Below are 22,295 nucleotides of genomic sequence, written 5' to 3' on the forward strand. Positions count from 1 at the left end.
TTTAAACATATTGCCACCACTGTGAACAATTCTCCTTCAGAAACCTCTCATTGGGCTGTTTACATCAAACTATTTATTAAAATATTGACTACTAGGCACATATTTTCAAATACTGATTGAATTGTGGTTTTAAACATCTTATATGTACAAGTAGATCAGCTGTGGAGGGGAGGATGTGTTTGAGGACAAGCTCCCTCTGCTGGGAAGAGTAACAATGACGACAATGTGTTCTGCTAACCTGTAATCTGTACATTGGTCAAACATCTTTAACTGATGTACATGTAGCTCATCTGTTGACCACTGCTGGTTCTTCGATAGTTTCAAGTTAATGTTCCTTCTTATATTAGGAGAAAGGATCTAAACTAGCTCATGTCAATAGTGTGGTCCCCACATCAGAAACTCTATGTGGGAAAGATATTATACCTTATTCCATTGAATTCATATATTACTTTTAGTTGCTTTGACTTCATGAATTCATGCTTTTACACATGGCTTTTATTTGTTTTCCTAAATAATTTAAGGTGCATAACTGTACTTAAAAACTAGAGGCTAAGCATTAAAATAATTTGTATTCCTCATCCGAAAGGTATAAAAATACATACTGGGTGTAAAAAAAAAACATTAACATAAATTAAAATGTGTTCTCAGCTATATTTCTTTAAATATATAATTATCAAATCACATATAATTTGGAGTGGTATAGATATTGTAAACAACAAATGAATTTACATTCATCAAACAGAGTTTTACTATCACTCTCACTACAACATTTTATCACTACAAATACTACTACTTCCATGTATGCAGCTTTTGTACTGGGCTGTGATTTAAATTTTAACAGAGTCTTCACATCAAAGTCTTTATTTTTTTAAAAAAAAGCAAGGAAAAGGTTTCTCCCTGTGATGATAACATACTCCTGCATGGGTATATTGACTGGGTACACATGACTTCCCAGTTTAGACAGATATCTTAAGCTCAAATTTGAACCCTGTGCTATTATAATGGCGTTCAGCTCCATTCCTAGTGGATAGGCTTTAATTTGGGCTTAATTTACCTGGCCAAATCGTTAAATCCTGCTTTGCGGAATACCCCCTGGTCATGGTAATGTGCATTTTCAGCTCTCAGTTGCACTATGCTACATCATGGGGGCAGTGAAGTGTCAGGATGTAAAGTAGTCTATTTCGAATCAGCCTACGGAATTAACGCTAAACCGACGCTCTGTCGTCGTCCAGATCCACTCGCCATGGCCATGAATCGCTGTGAAAGACTCCTGGGCTTGTTTCTGAGAGCCGTTGTGAGAGTTTGTTTCGCCTTCTTTGAGTTTTTTGTGTCTAAGCGAAAAAGCGATGTACAGCCAAGACTGCCTCCCATCACCAACCCACTGCTCTTAGTCCCGGCCATTCAGCTCGCCCAGAGGATCCGCAGGAAAGAGGTAAGACTCAAAAACACTTTAATAAAACTTTTCTAAAATGTGTAGATAATCTAATATGGATATTTCACTTCTTAAACGTCAATTTAGTAGTCGTCATTGCTTGGTGTTAGGGAGAGAATCAGGCTAGCAAGGTGAAATGCAGTGTGGAATTATGGGAATTGTAGTCATTTGGCTGATCAAAAGCTTTTAATACAAAAAAAGCGTTTCACACAAAAATGTTTGCAAAGTCATTGCTTAATTTTTTATCGCTCAAAATATCCGTGTGTAACACAGACCAGGGCCTGTTTATTTAAGTAGAGGCAGTTCACGTGTTTTTGCTGAAATCTGTTGTTTGGCTGAGTGGAAAGGTCAAGAAAACTGAGGCAAATTAGCAGCTATTGTGAAAGGCTTATGCTGTAATTCTAAGCTTGTGTTTAATATGTGGTAACGGTTTACAGCCTCTGCAAACATTTTATACTTTACAGATTGATCAATTAATACTGACCTTTATTATTTTCATCCCTTACATGTTAACAGTCTGTTTTTGTTTTGTACTTAATGCTGTTTTTTAAAGGAGCTTTTTTTCTGGCTAGCTGTTGTGCCTCATAAAAAGCAGTCAAGGTTGAAGCATTCTTAACTTTTAATGAGCAATTTTTGTAGCCTGAATAGCATACAAACATGCATTTCAGGGCTTAGTTTATCAGGCTGGAATTGAATTATATTTTGAAACTTTGACAATATTATCATGCTTATTATATATACACACTTTGCAGTTCTTCAGTTACAGACTGGCACATCTCAGTCCTTTTTTAGCTCCTTTTCACATTTTAGATCATTTTTCTCCCTAAAGGCACAACAAAGCAGAGTATTCAGAGTCATCAGTGAGAGGGCACAGTGTTCAAAATCTCCAGCAGCACTGCTGTGTCTGATCCACTTGTACACAACATATATTAACTCCCCACCACCATGTCAGAATAAGCACAAGGTGGTTTTGTGTGGGTCCTGGCTACTGAAGAACAGCATGAAGGAGGGATAACAAAGTATACAGAGCAACAGAAGGAAAACAATCAGGCAAATGTAGAATTACAAAGGGCAAAAAAGATGAGAGAAAGCCATGTATTTCAGATTAAACAGTATATAAGTGTATGTACAATGTGTGCTTCGTTGGTCATAATAAATAAGTGGAGGAAAAACTTCCATTCATTTTTGCAATCAATCTGCCTCAAACTCAATCAATTAATTTTAGAATTATTACATAATAGTTTATAAACCTGTGAATGATTATGTTTTACCTGGGTTCTAGGTAACAAGTGTTGAGGCAGTTCAGGCCTACATTGATCGTATCCAGGAGGTAAACCCATTGATCAATGCTTTGGTTAAGGATAGGTGAGTAATAAATATATAATCTTCTCTTACATTTATCTTCAGTCATCTATTATTTTCTAACTCAGTATGTAGTCTATGTATAAGCCTCTCTCTCTTTCTCTCTCAGGTTTTCTGCAGCACTTCAAGAAGCAGCACAGGTGGATAAGCTGATAGAGGAAGAGAGAGGAGGGGAGGATGTTTTGGAGGACCGGCTCCCTCTACTGGGAGTGCCCTTCACTGTGAAAGAGGCCTTTTCTCTTCAGGGTAACAGTGATAACAAGTCTCTCCTTCTTGGATTTTACCCTTTGGTCAAACTTCATGTACTGATTATACATGTAGCTAATAAGTTGACCCCCACTGGGGGAACCTATACAGGTTCACGTTCATTTACATGCTTATATTTATACAGTCTTCTGAAAAAAGGTGTAATTAAAGGAATATTTGTATTAGACACCACTTTGTGGAACTGGCTTGCAACTAGTTCACTCACATTGAAAGTTCATTGATTAAATTAGTCATTGATTAAACCTGTAAAGCTCCTCTTTGTTCATTATAATTACATATTTAGAAGCATTATCAGGTTTATAGCAAAATATCACAAAGAAATGACAAACTATTAAAAGCACTATATTGTATTATGGTACTTAAAATGTAATTGCACTAACATTTGGTAAGTTGGGCCAGGCTCTGTAACACTAACATTTGGTATGTAATTTGGATCACAGTGATATTGTTTATGTCCATTATCTTAATTTACATTTTGACCCAAGTTTAATGGCAGTTTTTTGCCCTTCTGTCTACATCTCTCACTTACACCATTTCTTAACTCCTTCCACTCAGGCATGCCCAACTCCACTGGACTGCTGAGCAGAAGGTCAGTGATTTCGGGGATGGATGCTCCATCTGTAGCTCTGTTGAAGAGGGCAGGGGCAATACCTCTGGGTGTAACTAACTGCAGTGAGCTGTGTATGTGGCTGGAATCTCACAATCATCTGTATGGCATCACAAGGAACCCCTACAACCTGGAGAGGATAGCAGGCGGCAGCTCTGGTTAGGATCAATGATCAATATCTATACTTTTAGAATACTGGAAGACATTTTACTGTAAGATATTGGGGGTGGCATGTTTGGTGCATTCTCTCCATATCTGACTCTAAACAGGATCCTGACCCTAAACGAATGAATGAATAATTAATTTGTATTGGAAGTTGAAACAAAATGAAGCATTATGAAACAATTGTGATAATGTGTGCAATATTAAAACCCATTAATTAGAAACAGCTTTGCTCACATCCTTGCATTGTTGAGATCAAAACTTACAATTGCTCTGTGCTTTTACTTGGTCATGCAGATAGTCCATTATTGTAATGTTTATTTTCGTGACATGCTTCATAGTATTTCTCTCTCTCTCTCTCTCTCTCTCTCTCTCTCTCTCACTCATTCACTCACTCAGGAGGGGAGGGGAGTATAATAGGAGCTGGTGCCTCTGTAATTGGAGTGGGATCAGACATTGGGGGAAGCATTCGCATTCCTTGCTTTTTTAATGGTATATTTGGACATAAGTCAACAGCAGGTAGGTGTGTAAATGTGTGATGTCAGTAAACACTGAACATTTGATATATAAATGCTGCATATTAAAAATTATTTGTTTATATTGTGGCCGGTAATAAACTGCACTGTGCATTTCCTGTGTTTTTGAGTTTGTTTGTGTTTACAGGTATAGTGAATAATGCTGGTCAGTATCCTCCACCCACTGGGCAGCAACCAGGCTTTATCTGTACAGGACCTATGTGCCGCTATGCTGAAGATCTACTGCCCATGCTGAGGATAATGGCAGGACCAGATGCAGAAAGGTAACTCAGAGCCACCACACTACTGACATCTAGAGTATTCTGATGTTTAAATTTGTCTGCAGTCATAAAACAGGTTCAGAATGATCTTTGTGGCAGATATATTTTTATTTTTGGAACAGTACAAAAGAATAATAGTAATAACTTAGTGATAGAAGATGACAGAAATGTAATAATACATCTAATCATAATTCATGCATTGTAACATTTTGGAACTATTTCTGAAGTTTAATCTTGTAGGTTTTCTTAACAAAATACAATATACTCAGTATTATAAAACAGTATTTTAGTAATTTAATTGATAATTAAATGTTCAGTGCTATTACAGTATAATTTGTCATATAGCCCACACTTACACTACTTATTTTTTGACTGAACTGAAATTCTCTAATTTCTGACTAATTTCTGATTAATGACAAGCACAAAAATCTAGAGAAAAGCTTGGTCTAATTTTTTTATTGAGTGTATTCAAGTCTGTTGAGAGGAAATTGTCTTAGTATAATTATAAACCATTACTTATGGGGTAATTATTCTTTAATATTTTCTATTTATACCATATCACTCACCTTTATACCAGATTATCACTGTCTGTCAAAGTGGACCTAAAGAGACTCAGATTTTTCTCTGTTCCTCATGATGGAGGATCACCTCTCCTCTCCCCAGTAGACCCACAACTGATCCAGGCACAGAAAAAGGTATATTTGTACTACTAACTCTATCTTAGTGGCAACAGAAGAACTAAACAAGCAGCTTCCAATAATATGTTCTTGTATTCCAGGTTGTTGAACGGCTGGAGGCTGACCTTGGGGTCAAAGTTCAAGAACTGCGTATCCCTCAGCTCAAATACTCTTTTCAGATCTGGGGAGCTATGATGTCAGCACCTGGTAAAGATGGAAAGGTACTGCACCGTTTGTGTTCACTGTCACGTTATTGCTGTGCTTTGTTTCATAAAACTAGTAATCAGCTCAAGGCTGTGTGTTTACAAAGATGTTACCTCTCTTCACATCATGTGAATGCTGCAAGGTAGTGGGTAGTATTTTTGTGTGGTTTATTGCTCAAGAATATTGTTCAGGTAAACAAAGAACAATTGTTCCATCTTTAAACTCAGTATGATTTATTGGAATCATTCTGACATACAATCTAAGTAGTTAAGACGCGTTTTGTACATTTCAAACTATTCCTTAGCATTCTTTATACTGCAAATAAGAGCTAATATGTAACAATGAGATCAGTAGGTAATGTAAAACACACTGAGCTGTAAAAGAAACATTAAAACAATAAAAACCTTAGTGCTGTTTCATCACATCTCAGTGGACGGTGGGATAGTTAAAATACACATATTCATTACATTATTGCAGATATCATGATTTTATTTTGTTTCTAAGAGCTTGAGTCATTAATAAATTAACTGAAAAGCACTAAATGCTGAGCATTATGATATGCTCTCACTCATATTGTATTTAAAATAGTTTATAAAAACGTGTGAGGCTAAGTGTAAATTGAGGATTGTTTTCCTTTCAGTCACCTACCACATTTGCTGAGCTCATGGGTGAAGGAAAGAGGGTGTGGCCTGTATGGGAACTGTTCAAATGGATGCTAGGACTGTCCTCTCATACTATAGCTGCTATAGGTATGTGTGTTTCTGTTTTGAATATTCAGCCTTCAATTTGGAAGATATTATTAATATTGCTCAGGAATATTGAGTCAAAGTCTTTTTCAACACTCAGCATTTTAGATGTTTAAAATCAGACCTGACTTCATAGTCAACAGTTATGTACAGAACCTGCTGTTCTACTTTTACAGAACACAATTACTGACCTTGTTCCTAGTGTGCCAAATTGAAAATCAGAAATAATATGGATTGATTTTAATGCAACCTTTCATTGGAAAATTGTGCATTATAGAGTAAATTATTCATTATCTGTAACCCTTATCCAGTTCAGGGTCGCGGTGGGTCCAAAGCCTATCTGGAATCATTGGGTGCAAGGCGGGAATACACCCTGGAGGGGGCGCCAGTCCTTCACAGGGCAACACAGACACACACTCACACCTACAGAAACATTTGAGTCGCCAATCCACCTACCCATGTGTGTTTTTGGACTGTGGGAAGAAACCGGAGCACCTGGAGGAGACACAGGGAGAACACACCATACTCCTCACAGACAGTCACCCAGAGCAGGAATCGAACCCACAACCTCCAGGCCCCTGGAGCTGTGTGACACTGCCTGCTGTGCCACCGTGCCGCCCTTAGAGTAAATTACTGACAACAAAATGTTTATGTTGTGATAGGAACAAATAATTGTACTGAAATTTATATGCAATTTATGAACTATTTAAGACAACAAATGAACCTGTAAATTAGATGATTCTGTCTTATAGTACATTGCCCCTACCTTTTCTCCATAAATGGCATTTAGACCCAAAAAAAATTTATCTCAGAGCTATTGTTCTGATAAATCATATCATAAATCTGAATCAGGCATCAGGAACTGGGCTTGTAACTCTAATATACTAATTTCTGATTTCTATCATCGCCACTGTGAACAATTCTCTTTAACAAGCCTTTCTGTAGGGGAGCATTTTACACCTGTTCTCACTGAATGACTGTGTACATTTTAGTATTTTAAAAATGCTCTTTTGAGATATTAATGTAATTCCAGTTTATAGTAAAGGAAATAGGGTTGAATAATTAACAAAAGTAATAAAAAATAAAGAGAGAATGAAGGGCATGAACGTATCATCACAGCTCCTCTTCAAACCTTCCGATTCTCTTTATCTGCCTCTGGGTATTCTAATTGAATCAACTGTTTCTCAGGGCTGGCGCTGGTGGAGATGTTCCAAAGTTCACAGCCATCTCAGTTTATCCTGCAGCAGAAGGAGAGTTTGCAGAGAGACCTTGAAGAGCTGCTGGGCACAGACGGTGTTATGTTGTACCCCTCTCACCCCCAACTCGCTCCTAAACACCATCACCCCATATTTACTCCTTTTAACTTCTCCTATACAGGTGAGTTTTCCGGATTCTGTGGTTATCATTAGAAGAGCTTGGATCTGGCTTTGTCTGGAGTTTCAGTGAAGCACAGTTTAGGGACTTGTCCTTTTCAAACCCATTCAACCCAACACTGTTTCATTCTTTAACTGTGTATTTGTATGTATATTGTGTATTTTTATTGTTTTTGTCAATGTCCAAAGAAAACAATGTTCTCCCTTTTTATTAATATTAATTTTTCACCATCAGTTGAGTTCATAATCTGCTATTTGGACCAGTATAAAAGCAACAGAAAGACTCTTTCCTTTTCTTTGCAATAAATTCTGGTCATGTTTGCATTCTCTTGTGAAGTCACCACTTTTGGAAATACATGATCGTTGTTGTTTTTTTTGACAGTTTCACTGAGTCTATTTTGCCTTCAGTCTGCATCACCCTCTTCTCATTCAATCTCCCTCTTTTTCTGCAGGGATTTTTAACATCCTGGGTTTGCCAGTAACACAGTGTCCATTGGGGCTCAGCATGGAAGGCTTGCCTCTGGGGCTCCAGCTTGTGACAGGAAAGCTGCAGGACCGGCTTTCTCTGGCTACTGCTTTGTACCTGGAGAAAGCCTTCAGTGGCTGGAGAGACCCAGGAAGCACAGCAAATATGGAGAAAACCCACCCTGACTGCTCTAAAATCCAGCAGTAATACCACATAAACACCAGTCATACATAATATAACCACTCTAACTGCCCAAAGCTAACAGTAAAGGTTGTCGTTTACACATTGAGTTCACACATAGTGCATGTTTAAAAAAGTCTTCATCGGTTTAACAGATTTTTTTTACAGACCAATCAATACAGACGTAAATTAGCACAAGACATATTTAATATTTACATATTTGCTTCAAGATACAAACTTAGAATCCAGTTTGAAATCAATGCTATGTCAAAAGTCATGGCTTCTAAAAGGTGTTTGCCTGCAATTTCTCTAAAAGCAAGGTTGATCTCCCTTAGTCAAGTTTGTATGCAGAATTGCCAGATGGAGAGCAGTTGCCCATTGGTTTAAGCTGTTTTTATTTTGGGAATAAATAGGGTTGCTGTGATTTGGAAGACTTATTAAAAAATTAATTAGATATCTACAGTAATATCAGAATCATATCAGCATCAGACAGCTCAAACACATGCTCACTTTACTACTACAAGGAAGAAACAGCTAATAACACAGTACCATACCGTGTGGATAGATTTGTTATATGATTGGATTCATTTTTCCCCTCTGATATCCAATCCAGCTGTTTCAGCCTAAAACCTGTACCTTATATTGAATAGGTGGCACTTCTAGTTGACTTAGGAATGTGGAATGTCTGTTTTGGTTTTGAATATTATTTCATATGTTTAAAAATCTACTGGATTTTATGCTTTCAGTTTATGGAACAGTTCTTTGGCTGGACAACCAATCAGGCAAACCTGCACTTATGTGAAGGAGTGGCATAATCAGACACTTTTAGTTTTAAGCAATTATGTTCATGCATTTGCTAATAATGCATGTGTGGTTATACCGAAGTAAATGCTATAGCACACTGGAAGAGATGTGTGTTATTTTCATGCACTATGTAGATAGAAACCCACATGGGGTTCCAGTAGCCAAGGGTAGGCTTACATTTGTAGGATTAATGTAAATATAATATATAAACAAATCCATAAAATAAAATGCACATATACCTACACATTTACACCTCAACACAGTATAACCATCCTGCCTTTTTCAGTCAGCTGTTAAACACTGCTGAGCCTCAGCTGTACTTTTCAAAAGAATCTGCTTTACAGATGCTGTCTTAAATTGACTCAAATTGTCATCTGAACAAGTGGGGGGGCGACTGAAAATTGTAAACTTTGTAGTGTTTGTGATGAACAGAGTTTGATGAATTCGCTTTGCCTGATGACATTCAAATGCCAAGAAAAGGGCATTAGGAGGTTCCAAGCAAGTTCTTGAATGGTGGCCTTAGTAAGATTCAAGGATTTTTGGGGCATTTTAAATATAGCTTAATAATCAGTAGTGCTCTGAAGTCTGATCAAATGTATCTAATTTTGTGCAATTACAATCTAAAACCTCTAATCAGGCATTTCCTTACAGAAAATGTCATAAATATGAGTAGATGGTCAATCACTGGATTCTATTTAATAAATGCTTATGACTTTATGACTGGTTTCAGAATGTGGCTTTGAATGAGAAAAAAATCTACATTACCACAGTGTGCTACTGCATGTGTTTGGTACATTAAAATGTCACTTTTTCTGTTATGTTTCAAATTCTTTTTGAGTCACACCACAAAAACACACAACAGTGTTACTGATGACCCAACCAATCCCCGTTTTCAGTGATCCAGTACGATATATTAGGATTTATACGTGTTCACCCTTTTATTACATTCTAAAAATTATAGCCCCATAAAATACATGCATTTACAGTAACATTTATTGCACAAATAATACAAAAATTGGAACAAGGTTTACTGCCAAATCATTAAAAAACTTTTAAAAAACTTCATCATTGGGGGAGTTAGAAGTACATTATTCTGTGGGTGAAAATTATGGCCATGTATATATTATAATGTAGGACAATCATTGGATCTATCTTTGACCACAGTTTCCAGCATTATTTTCTAGTGACTTTCCCATGAACTACTAAACTGCCTTTTTCAATTACTTAAATATTTTCCTTGAACATTTTTATAAAGATATTACACATACGTTTGACCATTTAGCATATTTTGAGTACTAATTTTGCAAAGCTCTAATGTTGGCCAACTGTCTTTTGCATTTAAATGGGCCACAACAGCGAAACTGTCTTCAACAATGTAAAGCATTTCTATATTCTTCCATGAAACCTCTGTGTAATTTGGGAACAAAATAATTTCTGCTGTACAAGTACTCATTTTCAGTGCTTACAATTTAAGTACTTGCTTGATTGAAAATATTCAAACAAGACCTTTTTTTAAAATATGGACTTAAATTATTTTTATATATTTCAGTTTAATTTAGTTATAGTTGGACAACTGAGCTAGTGTAAGGTATGTTTCATTTATAATAGGCTTATGAAGATCATTCATTATTCTTTTAGAGATTAACAATCTACAGTTAAGTCAGGGACCGCACTTTCATTTACTGAACGTTCAATCAAAATGGCCACTGAATGACATTGAAAGCTATGATATTGTCTTATTTACTACATGGTGTCCACATTTTGCTTTTTGCAAGAGCTGATTTTAGTTTCTAAAATAAATCCACAGGGATGTTTTCCATTCCCCAATGTTGAGTCTTATAAGTTGGTTATATTTAATGCTCCTCATTATCCCGGTAATCCCAAGCACCATCACTTAGGTTTGGCATCTACACTCAGTTCAGTTACTGTGTTCTGGTCCGAACAGTCTTCTTGTTCTTCTTTTACTTTTGTCTTTCTTTTTCTTCTTTCTTTGTTTTTGTCCTTACTTTTCTCATTTCCCACAGTTTCTACTTCAGAACGGCTATGCTGGTTTGTGCCAAGTTCTTCCAGGGACCATTCTCTGTAGGTGCATATCACTGCTGAAGTGGAGCAACCGACAAGCCTTGCAGTTTCTGTGATGCTTTGACCAAGTTCTCTGGCCATAATTATTTGACCTTTGTCAAAGTCACTCAAGTTTTCACAACTGTCCATTTCTCCTGCGTCCAACATGTTGATGGTTTGCTTACTGTAGTAGATACCAGGATGCTTTTTATTACCTTAAACTCATACAGTTATTTACTCACAATAAACCCAATGATTATAAACCAGTCTATTTAAGCTATGCAGAATCTAAGACTGTCCTCTTAAATCCACTGAGGTTATCAGGACTTGGGTGAAACTCCCTCCCTGGAGATCAGATTTTTAGAGTCTGCAGTTTGTCATGTAGCTCAGTGGAGTGGTTCGCCATCTTGTCTCCAGCGTCGGTGTGTGCAGTACAGAAAGGAGAGACGAATCAAAGAAGTGAAGCCGGTCTGTTATCAAAACCAGGGTCGTGTTGTAATTATACATACCTATAGATAAAATGCACATACACAGTCAATATTCAGTTTTACACGACTTTTATACAGAGGCTGGAGGTAGCTTCTTTGTCGACCTTTCCGTTACACCTTAAATGGTGCAGCAGTTACATCAAAAATATTAAAGCCTCAAGTACTATTGAAGATGGAACAAAAACATTTAAATAAGAAACTGCCAAAGCAAAAACTTTATACGTCTCTGAGTTAAATGCTGCACCATTTAAGGTGGAACGTAAAATTCAAACGTGGTTTTGTACATACCACCGCCCCCTTAGAGCAGTTTTTACAAATATACATATAGATACGTATATTCTTCAGAATATATCATAGGTTTGAAACAAAACCAGGTTCAGTCTTTTTAATAAAAAGTAAGACTAACTCACCAAACCAGTCCAGTTTTTCTGAAATTGTTGTGAAGATGTGGGCTTCCACCGGTCACTCGTAGTGCTTTGAACACAGATTCGATTCTCAAAAGACACAATTCTCTGATTCTCGACATTTGAGAAACAGGAGTCGACTCACTTGGTTTGAACCGCTACCCGATTTTGACTGCGCCTGCGCAGAACGTCGCGCATAGTACACCACGGTTGTAATACACAATGGTGGAGAGACTGAAAACCATAGGAGCCACAGTTCTAAAACTAAATAAGAATTAAAAATAATTTTACTGTGAAACATGAACCCGTTTATCTAGCGTTAACAGAAACTGATCTGGGGTAAATACAACCATAGCGTCTGTGTTGACTGAGGCTTAGTCAGGAACAAAAAAGCATTTATATCTGTTTATTTGTAACATACTGTTTATAGCGGGGGCGGCACGGTTTGCGCAGCAGGTAGTGTCACACAGCTCCAGGAAGCTGGAGGTTGTGGGTTCGATTCCCGCTCCGGGTGACTGTCTGTGAGGAGTTTGGTGTGTTCTCCCAGTGTCCGCGTGGGTTTCCTCCAGGTGCTCCGGTTTCTTCCCACAGTCCAAAAACACACTTTAGTAGGTTGATTGTCGACTCAAAAGTGTGTGTGTTGCCCTGTGAAGGACTGACGCCCCCTCCAGGGGATTTGTATCCAATGATTCCAGGTAGGCAAAAGTGCAACAGAGATTTAAGCTCAAAATTACTTGTACCTATGCTAAATCATTCACTCACTCATTGTATGTAACCGCTTATCCAGTTCAGGGTCACGGTCGAATCGGAGCCTACACTGAATCACTGGGCACAGAGCAGGAACACACCCTGGAGGGGGTGCCAGTCCTTCACAGGGCACCTATGCTAAACATATTTCACTTTTGGAAAGGTATTACACCAGCCTTTAATGACAATTGAAATTTACAATTATTTGTCTTTATAAAGGCTTATTCCACCAAACCCAAATTATAAATATGCTAGCACATTTAGTGACACATTCATTTTTCATTTTCATGTTCAGGAATGGTGACCATGGGTCTATTTCTCTTTGAGGACGTATACTGACATCACTAGCTCTTCACAGGGTGTCATCAGATAGACACCTCCCCTCATGTGTTTCGCTGAATTAAGCCCATAGCACCTCAAGGCTCAAGTCTGGCGTTCCAGACCCACACTTTACAGGTTCACAGCTGTTTGGAGGGGTGTTCTGCTCCAACAGAATGCTTTCATTAAGAAATGTAATTTAGTATTGTTTCTATAATTCTTCAGTAAAATACAGAGTTCGTAAAATTTTATTGTATTGCGTTTGAAAAACCAGTAAAAGTGACCTTACAATGTTAAGAACTAAAATCATTTATGAAATCTGTGCAATAAATTGTAGAAGAAAGCAGTCATTTCTGCTGTTTACTACAATAGACAGTAAAATAAATATTCAACTCATAAAAGACAGGAAATAAATTCTTACAAATATACAAGTATAAATTTAATAGAAAAGTATACAATCATCCACAAAAAAAAAAAGATAAATTGCTTCAGTATTGTGTTCACCCCCTGAATCTTTGCCTTTTTAAAATTAATTTTGGGAGAGTTGTTTCAGATTCTGTTCCACTCCTCCATACTGAGACTTAAAAATGGGTTGCAGAGGAGTTGGTGTGTTCTCCCCGTGTCTGCATGGGTTTCCTCTGGGTGCTCCGGTTTCCTCCCACAGTCCAAAAACACACATTGGTGGGTGGATTGGCGACTCAAAAGTGCCCGTAGGTGTGAGTGAGTGAATGTGTGTGTTGCCCTGTGAAGGACTGGTGCCCCCTCCAGGGTGTATTCCCACCTTGCGCCCAATGATTCCAGGTAAGCTCTGAACCCACTGTGACCCAGAACTGGATAAGTGCTTACAGATAATGAATGAAGTGGGTTGCATTTTCTGCTCCTCAGTCCATGTAGCAACTTCACACAGGTTACTGATCTGGGCTCTGTTCAGTTATGATGTTCTGCTCCCAACAGGGTTTTTGTTCTTCATTTATTTACGTCTCTTTCTTTTTGGTTTCTTTCTTTTTGTCTCTATCTCTGTATTCATTTCTTCCTTTTTGACCTTACAGTTCTCAGTTACAACTTCTGGAAGGCTATGTTGGTTTGTGCATTGTTCCTCCATGGACCACTCCCACTCCATGTAGGTGCTGATCACTGCTGTGGAGGAGCACCCCACAAGATTCACAGTTTCCGAGATGCTCTTTCCCAGTTGTTTGGCCATAATTATTTGGCCTTTGTCAAAGTCACTCAGGTGTTCAACACGGTCCATTTCTCCCGCAATTAACCAAAACCAGCAAAAACACCAAAATGGTAATTCATGATGAAAAAAATGAACAGGAATTTATATTTTTCAAACCGACCATGTTATCGCTTTAAGCCATGCAGACACCCAGATCTATAAGCGTTAAACTCCCTCCTTGTAGATCAGATCGTTAGTCTGCAGTTTGTCCTGGAGCTCAGTGGAGTTTATGTCCAGTATGATGATGATTATGACTCTGTGTGCAGTACAGAATGGAGATACAAATCAAAGAAGAGAAAAATGACTTATCAAAAACACAGCCATAATATAACTTAATATACTTAAAAAAAACAGTACTTGTCCAAAGAGTTATTCTCCTTTACTGGAATACTTTTATAACGAGGCTGCTTCCTGTTTCCCGTTCCACCTTAAAACGTGCACTTCAAAAGTACCTTAAGCACATGTTTATAACTACTATTATAGGGTGCAACAATATAAAACAATCCTAAACAAAACACAAAGAAAAGCATAGCAAATGGGTAACAGCTAAGTTTTATACAGTTAATTGTTTACTGCTACATTATTTAAGGTGGAACGGAGAATTCGATAATTACGTATTGCATATATTTGTTTGTTTCAAACAGTACCAGCAACATTTGCACAAAAGAAAAAAATAGACTAACTCACCAAATCACTCGTTTTTAAATAATTCATTGTGCAGATTTAAACTTCAGCTTCTACCGGTCACTGGTAGTACTTTGAACTGGAGTCTATTCTTAGGAGCCGATTCTCAGCATTTAGGAAGCAAGAGTCGACACCAAAATTTGAACTCGACTCCATACATATTGTACACTGATCATTTCCCGAGGTTGAGGCTCCGGTGGCGGTGTCTTCCACCTCTCCTTTGAATATGAGTTTAATTCGCATTGGGATGTGTATTTTATCAGATAAGACATTAGGTTCAGAAAAAAGGTGAAAATTAGGGGGAGTAAATCAGGACGATATATGATACACCTACATTAATATATTAAAAATGACCTTCTGGTTCCTATGCTCTCTGTACTCAAGTATTATTTAGATGGTAGATTATTCTCAGCATGCAGTGACACTGATGTATTATTGTAGTATTTATTTGCGTTGGGCAGGAACAGCCTAGACAATATATCAGTCCATATCAGCATTATGCACACACACATGGCCACTCTCCCATCTGTGGATAATTTCACAATGCCAATTTCCCTACCTCTGGGAGGAAAACAGCACCCAGAGGAAACCAGTGCAACTCATCACAGTTTCCCAAACTGAAAACTGAACCCAGGTCAATGGAACTGTGTGGCAGCAAGACCTGATCTCCAGTAGTGTATCCAGATAGGTTAGTCAAATAATATTTCATCCTTTGTAAATACACTGTAGATGTTTTTCAGTAGATTACATGTGTTTTATTATTATTATGAATTTACTGGGATTTAGCAGTGCCTCTATCACAAAACAACATGCCCTGCCCACTGTGCATAAGACAACGATGTGTAACAATGTGTAAGACCTGCAAACTTGGCAGAATATTCACATGCAGAGCAGCTTTATTGGTGCTGTTCAAATACTTGCAACTCAGGCACACAGGACTAACACAAGCAAGGGATAAAACCAAGCACATCACTGACAAATAAACATTGCACTTTTTTTTTTTTACAAGCCTATGAAATAATGACCAAAGTAACATCCGTTTCATTTATCCGGCACAGACCTGCAAGGTCTATATATGCCTTGTCAATTAGAACTTATAAAATACGTTTTGGTTACATCATACCCTTTTAATTTTCTGAGAAACAGTCCGCCATTTCTCTGCCAAAATAAATGGTGATACTGCTGCATATATAAATAAAATGGATGCTACATAAGTCTATAGGTGAGTACAGACATGTACAGTACAGGGTGAAAGTGTGGTAAAGCAGGAGCAATTAAAACTAGAGACAATAGGTAAACTATGCAAATTATATTGTGTAAAAAATGTCAGTTGATTCAGTATCCTTGTCAAATACACTTAGGCAAGAAAAATAAATTAAGCAAAGAACATATAAAAGAATGAATAACAAGTGTACGTTTGTTTGAAGTGCTTACAGGTAAGTACTTTATTCTACTAATGTCCATTTAATTAATATAACTCTTTTTACAGGTTAATATTATTATTTATATTTTAAAATGGTTTAGTGTAGTTAAGTTATAGGTTTAAAACCTAGGCTGTGGTACTGTATGTTTTACTTAGAAGGATTCAAAATCCTTATATTTAGGTTTAGTGTAGAGCTGTGCTGATATATTTAAAACAATAATCTACAGTACTCATTTTCTTAGTTACTTTCCAAATTACCATTAAGTACAAGTTAATCTTTTATCTGCATCTGGAAAACAATACAGATAACATTTCTCACAGAACATTACACAGAAGCATCAACAGCTAAATATAATGTCAATAGTTTCAGGATTGCATGGCCACCATTTGTTTATTACAGCTTTTCAAGAGACTTGATTTCAGCTTTTCATAGAAATCCACAAGGATGTTTTCCAGTCCTCTATATTCAGTCTTAGAATTTGGATGCCTGTTCTGCTTTTCCCAATCCAAGTAATCCCAAACACATTCACTGAGGTTGGGGCTCTGATGTCTGTTTGGTTTCAGTCTTCTGCTCTGAATTTGCTTCTTGTTCTTCCTTTATTTTTTTCTCTTTCTTTTTAGTCTTTTTCTTCTTTTTGGTCTTTGCTTTTCTCTGCAGCTGCCGCTTCACAGATGAACTTCCTTTACCCATAGCATGAAGTTGCCTTCTTACAGTGGAAGGATGCACAGAAACTCCTGTGGACATTTTCAGATCTGCAGCAAGAGTAGTGCTCGATTTCCTCATATCCATCAAAGATGAAACCTTCAAGTACCATTTATCTGATGGAGACAGTTTTGGTGGTCGTCCAGTTCTTGCCCGGTCATTAGGAGTCCCATTTTCTTTATACCTTTCAATAATCTTTTGAACTCCTGTTTTGGAAACTCCTGTTTTTTCACTTATTTTTCTTTGACTGTCCCCTTTCTTATGCAAGTGAACTACTTTATATCTAAGTTCTTCAGAAATACATCGTTTAGACATTTTGGGAACATAAGAATGGACCTGCAAGGTTGCAAATGTGTGTTTAGACAGTTGCTTGTGTGAGTGTTGGTGTCTGTAAAAGTAATACTATCAGATACTTCTGAGAGCAGCTGTCACTTGCTGGTTTTCAGAGTTGAAGGATGTGAGACTTAAAGTGGCTGATGTGCACAAAAAAACAAAAGCATTGACTTATTTAATGCTAATAGATTTGTTTCGATTAGTTTTAGTTAAATGTTGTAAAATACAGCTGTTATTCTTAGTCAATTAAAACAAACAGTAATAGCTAATGTGTGAAAATGGTGGTTTTACTTTTGTTTTAAACTTTTAAGTCTTATCGACATGTAAAGCTGGAATCATATGTACTTCTGAGATTAATGCATTTTGAAATATTAGGGAATGAATGTGCTTCCTCTTTACATAAAAGTGCTTATTGTTATTTTATCTCAAGGTAAACAACCTTAAACATTTCATCAATACAAAATACTCAAATAGAACATAAACCAAAATAAATAAATAAAAATGCACCGTATGAAAACAGCACTCAGCACTGAACCAGGAGAAGACTAAGTTTCAATTAGCCAGATCAAGCTCAGATGTCCCTTTAAGCCGTGTAGAAACCCAGACAGAGGTTTTTGTCCCACAGCAGAGTCCATAACGTGAAATTATCACGCTGAAACTCCCTCCGTGAAGATCAGAATTTTCAGCTTGTTAAAGTCTGCAGTTTGTCCTGGAGCTCAGTGGAATGGTTCGCCATTTTGTCTCCAGCGTCGCTGTGTGCAGTACAGAATGAAAAAAGTCATCAAATAAAATAAACCTGTCTGTTCACAAAAACATTTTTTCGATGCAAATACATGTCTATAAAAATAATTAATGCCCATAAAGTCCACGTCGTCCTCTACAAAACCTTTACAACTAGGCTAGAAGTGGCTTCTCATTAGAATTCCCTGTTCCACCTTAAATGGTGCAGTAGTTAGATACTGGCACATCAAGCATCGTTTAAGGTGGAACAAAAAACTTGAATAAGAACCTGGCGAAGAAGCCATCACCAGCTTCGCACATCTAACAGTTAACTGCTGCACAACTTAAGGTGGAACAGACAATTAGAATTAGACAATAAGAATCAAGCCTTAATTTCTTACATATAACAGCCATTCTTGAGCACCTTTCATTCAAGTACATATACACGCATATATTACACATTTTATCTGCGCTTTAAACAGTACAATTTTTAACTTACCAAGTCCAATCCAGTTTTTACTGAAACCGTCGGGAACACTTGGGCTGCAATCTTTCTCTCGTAGCCGTAGGCTTTAAAAAAAGGGTAAAACACTACAAAAAGCAGTTATGTTGTTGTAAGCAATCTTTAGTTTAAAACGAACAACTGTTTTCATGGGTATTTTGTAATGATGGCATAAACGAACGATAGAATCTCTAACGTTTCGATTCTTTTGGAACTCTTGTGTGCGTGGCACAGGTAGAGATGGGAGTCGATTCCAAAAAGAGTCGATTCCAACATATTAAGACGAAATCGGTCACATTTACCTTCAGTCTAGTCAACGCAGTCTCAGGTCATATCAGATGAGAGACATATAGGACAAACCTGAAGACGACTCTGGCCCCAACTTACATGGATGTTTTCATCTTAAGTAGTAGAGATTTCAAAGAGATATAGAACCCTCAAGATGAATCCACCACAATTTATGGTCGGGCAGTGATTAAAATTTTACGACACCTACATAAGCCTTCTATGAAAACTGAAATAAACCTACGTAATTATTTATAAAGTGGTACTATAACTTTTTATTTAGTGACGTGATATCATAATTACACAAACAGCCACTGACATTTTATTTTTGTCAGAATAAAGCTGTATAGTGTTTAGTTTTTTAGTTTTATTAGATGTAATTACATCAAAACACTACACATTTGTTTGGTTTATGATTGGAAAGGAGGGGTAGTCTCGGTCTGGAAAGTAAAGTCTCTAAAAAGTTTACTTTTCAATATATTAATTTCCATTTAGTACTCCAATGATTAAATGTATGTATGTTGAATTTAGCTTCCCAGATTGCATTGCTTAAATCAAGTATTTTTTTTTTTTACTTGAAGGGGGACATAAAATTATAATTGTAAAATTGTAAGGAAAGGTTTATTTATTTATTTGTTGGGTCCAGAAAATTTTGTGGAATCGACTCAATTGATTCACCTCGCTTGGAGTCGACTCCTACATTTGTGGAATCGAACAGAAGGCAAACAGTTCGACATGCACGTCTTCTGCGTCATCACGTATATGAGTAAACTCCAATCAGAATGACTCGCACTTCTGCAGCTGGATACAAATGAAGCATCTTAAGAATAGATAGACGATTACATACATTTTCTTTTTGATAACCAAGTAGCATTAAAGCTAAAATCTTTTCATTAATTCCTTCATTTATTCAATAATTCACTATAACTTTCACACCTATAGAACCACTTACAGAACCATATATTTAAGAGATGTGTCAGTGTGAAGGTAAAAAACAAACTTAGTTCTTCTATAACTTCGCTCCAAATACCCTTTGTAGCTCCTTGTACTGTGAAAGTGATACCTGTAAGAAAACATATGCAGACACAGGGAGAACACTGAAAATTCCTCAGAGATAGACACATTGTAAAGGTTTCTTACACACATAGAAATGGCAGTTTTTAATGATTTGACAGTGAAAACAAGTAATGTGTACAAATAAATAATAAAAGTAAAAAATACAAAACATTTACTACTAAATCATGTTTTAAATAAACCAGAACATAACATTACCACACATTAATTTAACTTTATTTAATTTTGCAGAGTGTGCCTGCAGAAAAGGTCCAGAAAAGCGTTCCCTACAGTGATTTGTTTTCATATTTAAAAAAAAGGGATACATAATCACCTTGCTGGTTAATTATTTAAAAAAAAAATGAATATGTACTTGAATTCATTCAGAATTCATTCATTCATTATCTGTAAGCGCTTATCCAGTTCAGGGTCACGGTGGGTCCAGAGCCTACCTGGAATCATTGGGCGCAAGGCGGGAATACACCCTGGAGGGGGCGACAGTCCTTCGCAGGGCAACACACACAATTTGAGTCACCAATCCACCTACCAACGTGTGTTTCTGGACTGTGGGAGAAAACCGGAACACCTGGAGGAAACCTACGTGGACACAGGGAGAACACACCAACTCCTCACAGTCACCCAGAGCGGGAATCATACCCACAACCTCCAGGCCCCTGGAGCTGTGTGACTGTGACACTACCTGCTGCACCACCGTGGAATTCTTGATGGAATCAATTACTTAAATATACATATACCTTATCAGTACCTGCCCAGGATGATTTGCCATCATAACAGCTGTTCAGTGATTGCACTTTAGAGGTCCAGACCACTGATGAACAGGGATTCACCCTGAGATGGGTGGTGTTTTAACAGAAATATAGGTAATAAAGTTCTGAAAGTGACATATTTTTCAATAATCCTTAATCTTCATTATATTAAAAACTGAAGACGTAAACATGTTAGCTAGATTGGTGTTAAGGAGAAAATTGTATACTTTTGATTGTTTGCTGAACCCCATGTTTAAGATGGAACTGAATCTTATTATTATTTAAAAACCATCTTGCCCAGATAGATTATCTGTTGGTTAAACCACAGAACCCAGTTAGGATAGTTTAGATTTTTATACTTTGTTTTAATGATATGTTTTTTATAGTTTGTCTGTATTTTTTATTATTTTATGGAATTTTACATGAAAAACAAAACAAAACAATATTTTTTGGAGATGCATTAAAGGCCATAGCATTGGCTCTTTCCCATTTAAGTTAACTTTAAAGTGTCTATTCAATTTGGTCTTGATCCGATTTGTAATGTGGGTTTTAAGGAAGTAATAAGTAAAGTATCTGATATGTAGTGTGGTGTTTTACCAGGCCATGTATCAACACATAAGCGATTAATAAGCAGTTGTAAATATACAGAAGGATTTTTGGTCACACACTGAGAACTCAAGCACTGCAATGGCTTCAAGAGTCCAGAGAGAGAGAGACAGAGAGAGAGAGAGAGCATCTGGGTAGTGCACAATACAAAAAGACTTCAAAGAGCACTGCCTAATTATAGTTATAGGTCCCATTATAACCCATCTCATCACCATTCTCATGAATTTTGCATCAGTGTTCAAAGAAAGTGATTAACATGTTATTGAATAGGAACTAATGAAATGCCACTGAACAGGATAAATGTAACAGGAAAATCAAAGGGACATAGGGAAGGGAGCAGTATATGGCTCTCAGTATGGAAATTACTAGGTCATATTTGGGTTACTTTTCTCATTGTAGAAACGTGTTATAATAATTTTAATGATATATCTTGTAATTTTGTGTATTGGTCCACTGTGCTGTAAAGAATTACTTTATGAAAGCTGGGCTTTACTGGTGTGATCATGTGTCCGTATCACATGTGGTTTTATTGTTTTGATTACTTACACATTAAATGAATCCTTTGTGAGTTCCAATAAATGTACTAATAAACCCTCCTTGTTCTTTTGCATTCAGTTGTGTTTATGCGTGGGTGGATGAGTCTCATTCACACACATCATTCTAATGGGACCGCATTGACAATGAGTGTACTTTATGGTCTACTCCTGGTTGTTCTGCATGTTCTCTGCTTCACATCTTGGGCTAGAATCTCATTTAGGAGTGGTGTCCTTGGCAACCTGCTCATTCATTGCAAACCAGACGTAGTTCAAATGAGAGATGAAAAGCAGGAATTGAACCTCTCATCAGACGACCATTTGTTTCATCATCTACGGGTTCTTTTCCAAACAGTCCTTAGATCATTGGATC

General features: G+C 37.0%; 1 protein-coding gene across 1 annotated transcript; it reads left to right on the forward strand.

Annotated features, from left to right (window-relative positions):
* The first annotated feature begins 1,157 nt into the window (after positions 1 to 1,157).
* faah2a (fatty acid amide hydrolase 2a) lies at positions 1,158 to 9,808 on the forward strand. Its single transcript, XM_066679854.1, has 11 exons — positions 1,158 to 1,432; positions 2,715 to 2,797; positions 2,904 to 3,040; positions 3,617 to 3,826; positions 4,230 to 4,349; positions 4,494 to 4,629; positions 5,204 to 5,321; positions 5,405 to 5,524; positions 6,148 to 6,256; positions 7,442 to 7,630; positions 8,079 to 9,808. Exons 1-11 carry the CDS (start codon positions 1,244 to 1,246, stop codon positions 8,297 to 8,299), a joined length of 1,632 nt encoding a protein of 543 aa, XP_066535951.1. The 5' UTR covers positions 1,158 to 1,243; the 3' UTR covers positions 8,300 to 9,808.
* Positions 9,809 to 22,295: the final 12,487 nt, after the last annotated feature.

Source organism: Hoplias malabaricus, chromosome 8 (genome assembly GCF_029633855.1).
Source record: "Hoplias malabaricus isolate fHopMal1 chromosome 8, fHopMal1.hap1, whole genome shotgun sequence".
In the NCBI taxonomy this organism is placed as follows: Eukaryota; Metazoa; Chordata; class Actinopteri; order Characiformes; family Erythrinidae; genus Hoplias; species Hoplias malabaricus.

Bases quoted from the DNA above. Each gene is read 5' to 3' on its own strand.
- faah2a (XM_066679854.1), top strand. From the start codon at position 1,244: ATGGCCATGAATCGCTGTGAAAGACTCCTGGGCTTGTTTCTGAGAGCC. The intron at 1,433-2,714 runs GTAAGACTCAAA...CCTGGGTTCTAG, and splicing joins AGAGGATCCGCAGGAAAGAG to GTAACAAGTGTTGAGGCAGT. The intron at 6,257-7,441 runs GTATGTGTGTTT...ACTGTTTCTCAG, and splicing joins TCATACTATAGCTGCTATAG to GGCTGGCGCTGGTGGAGATG.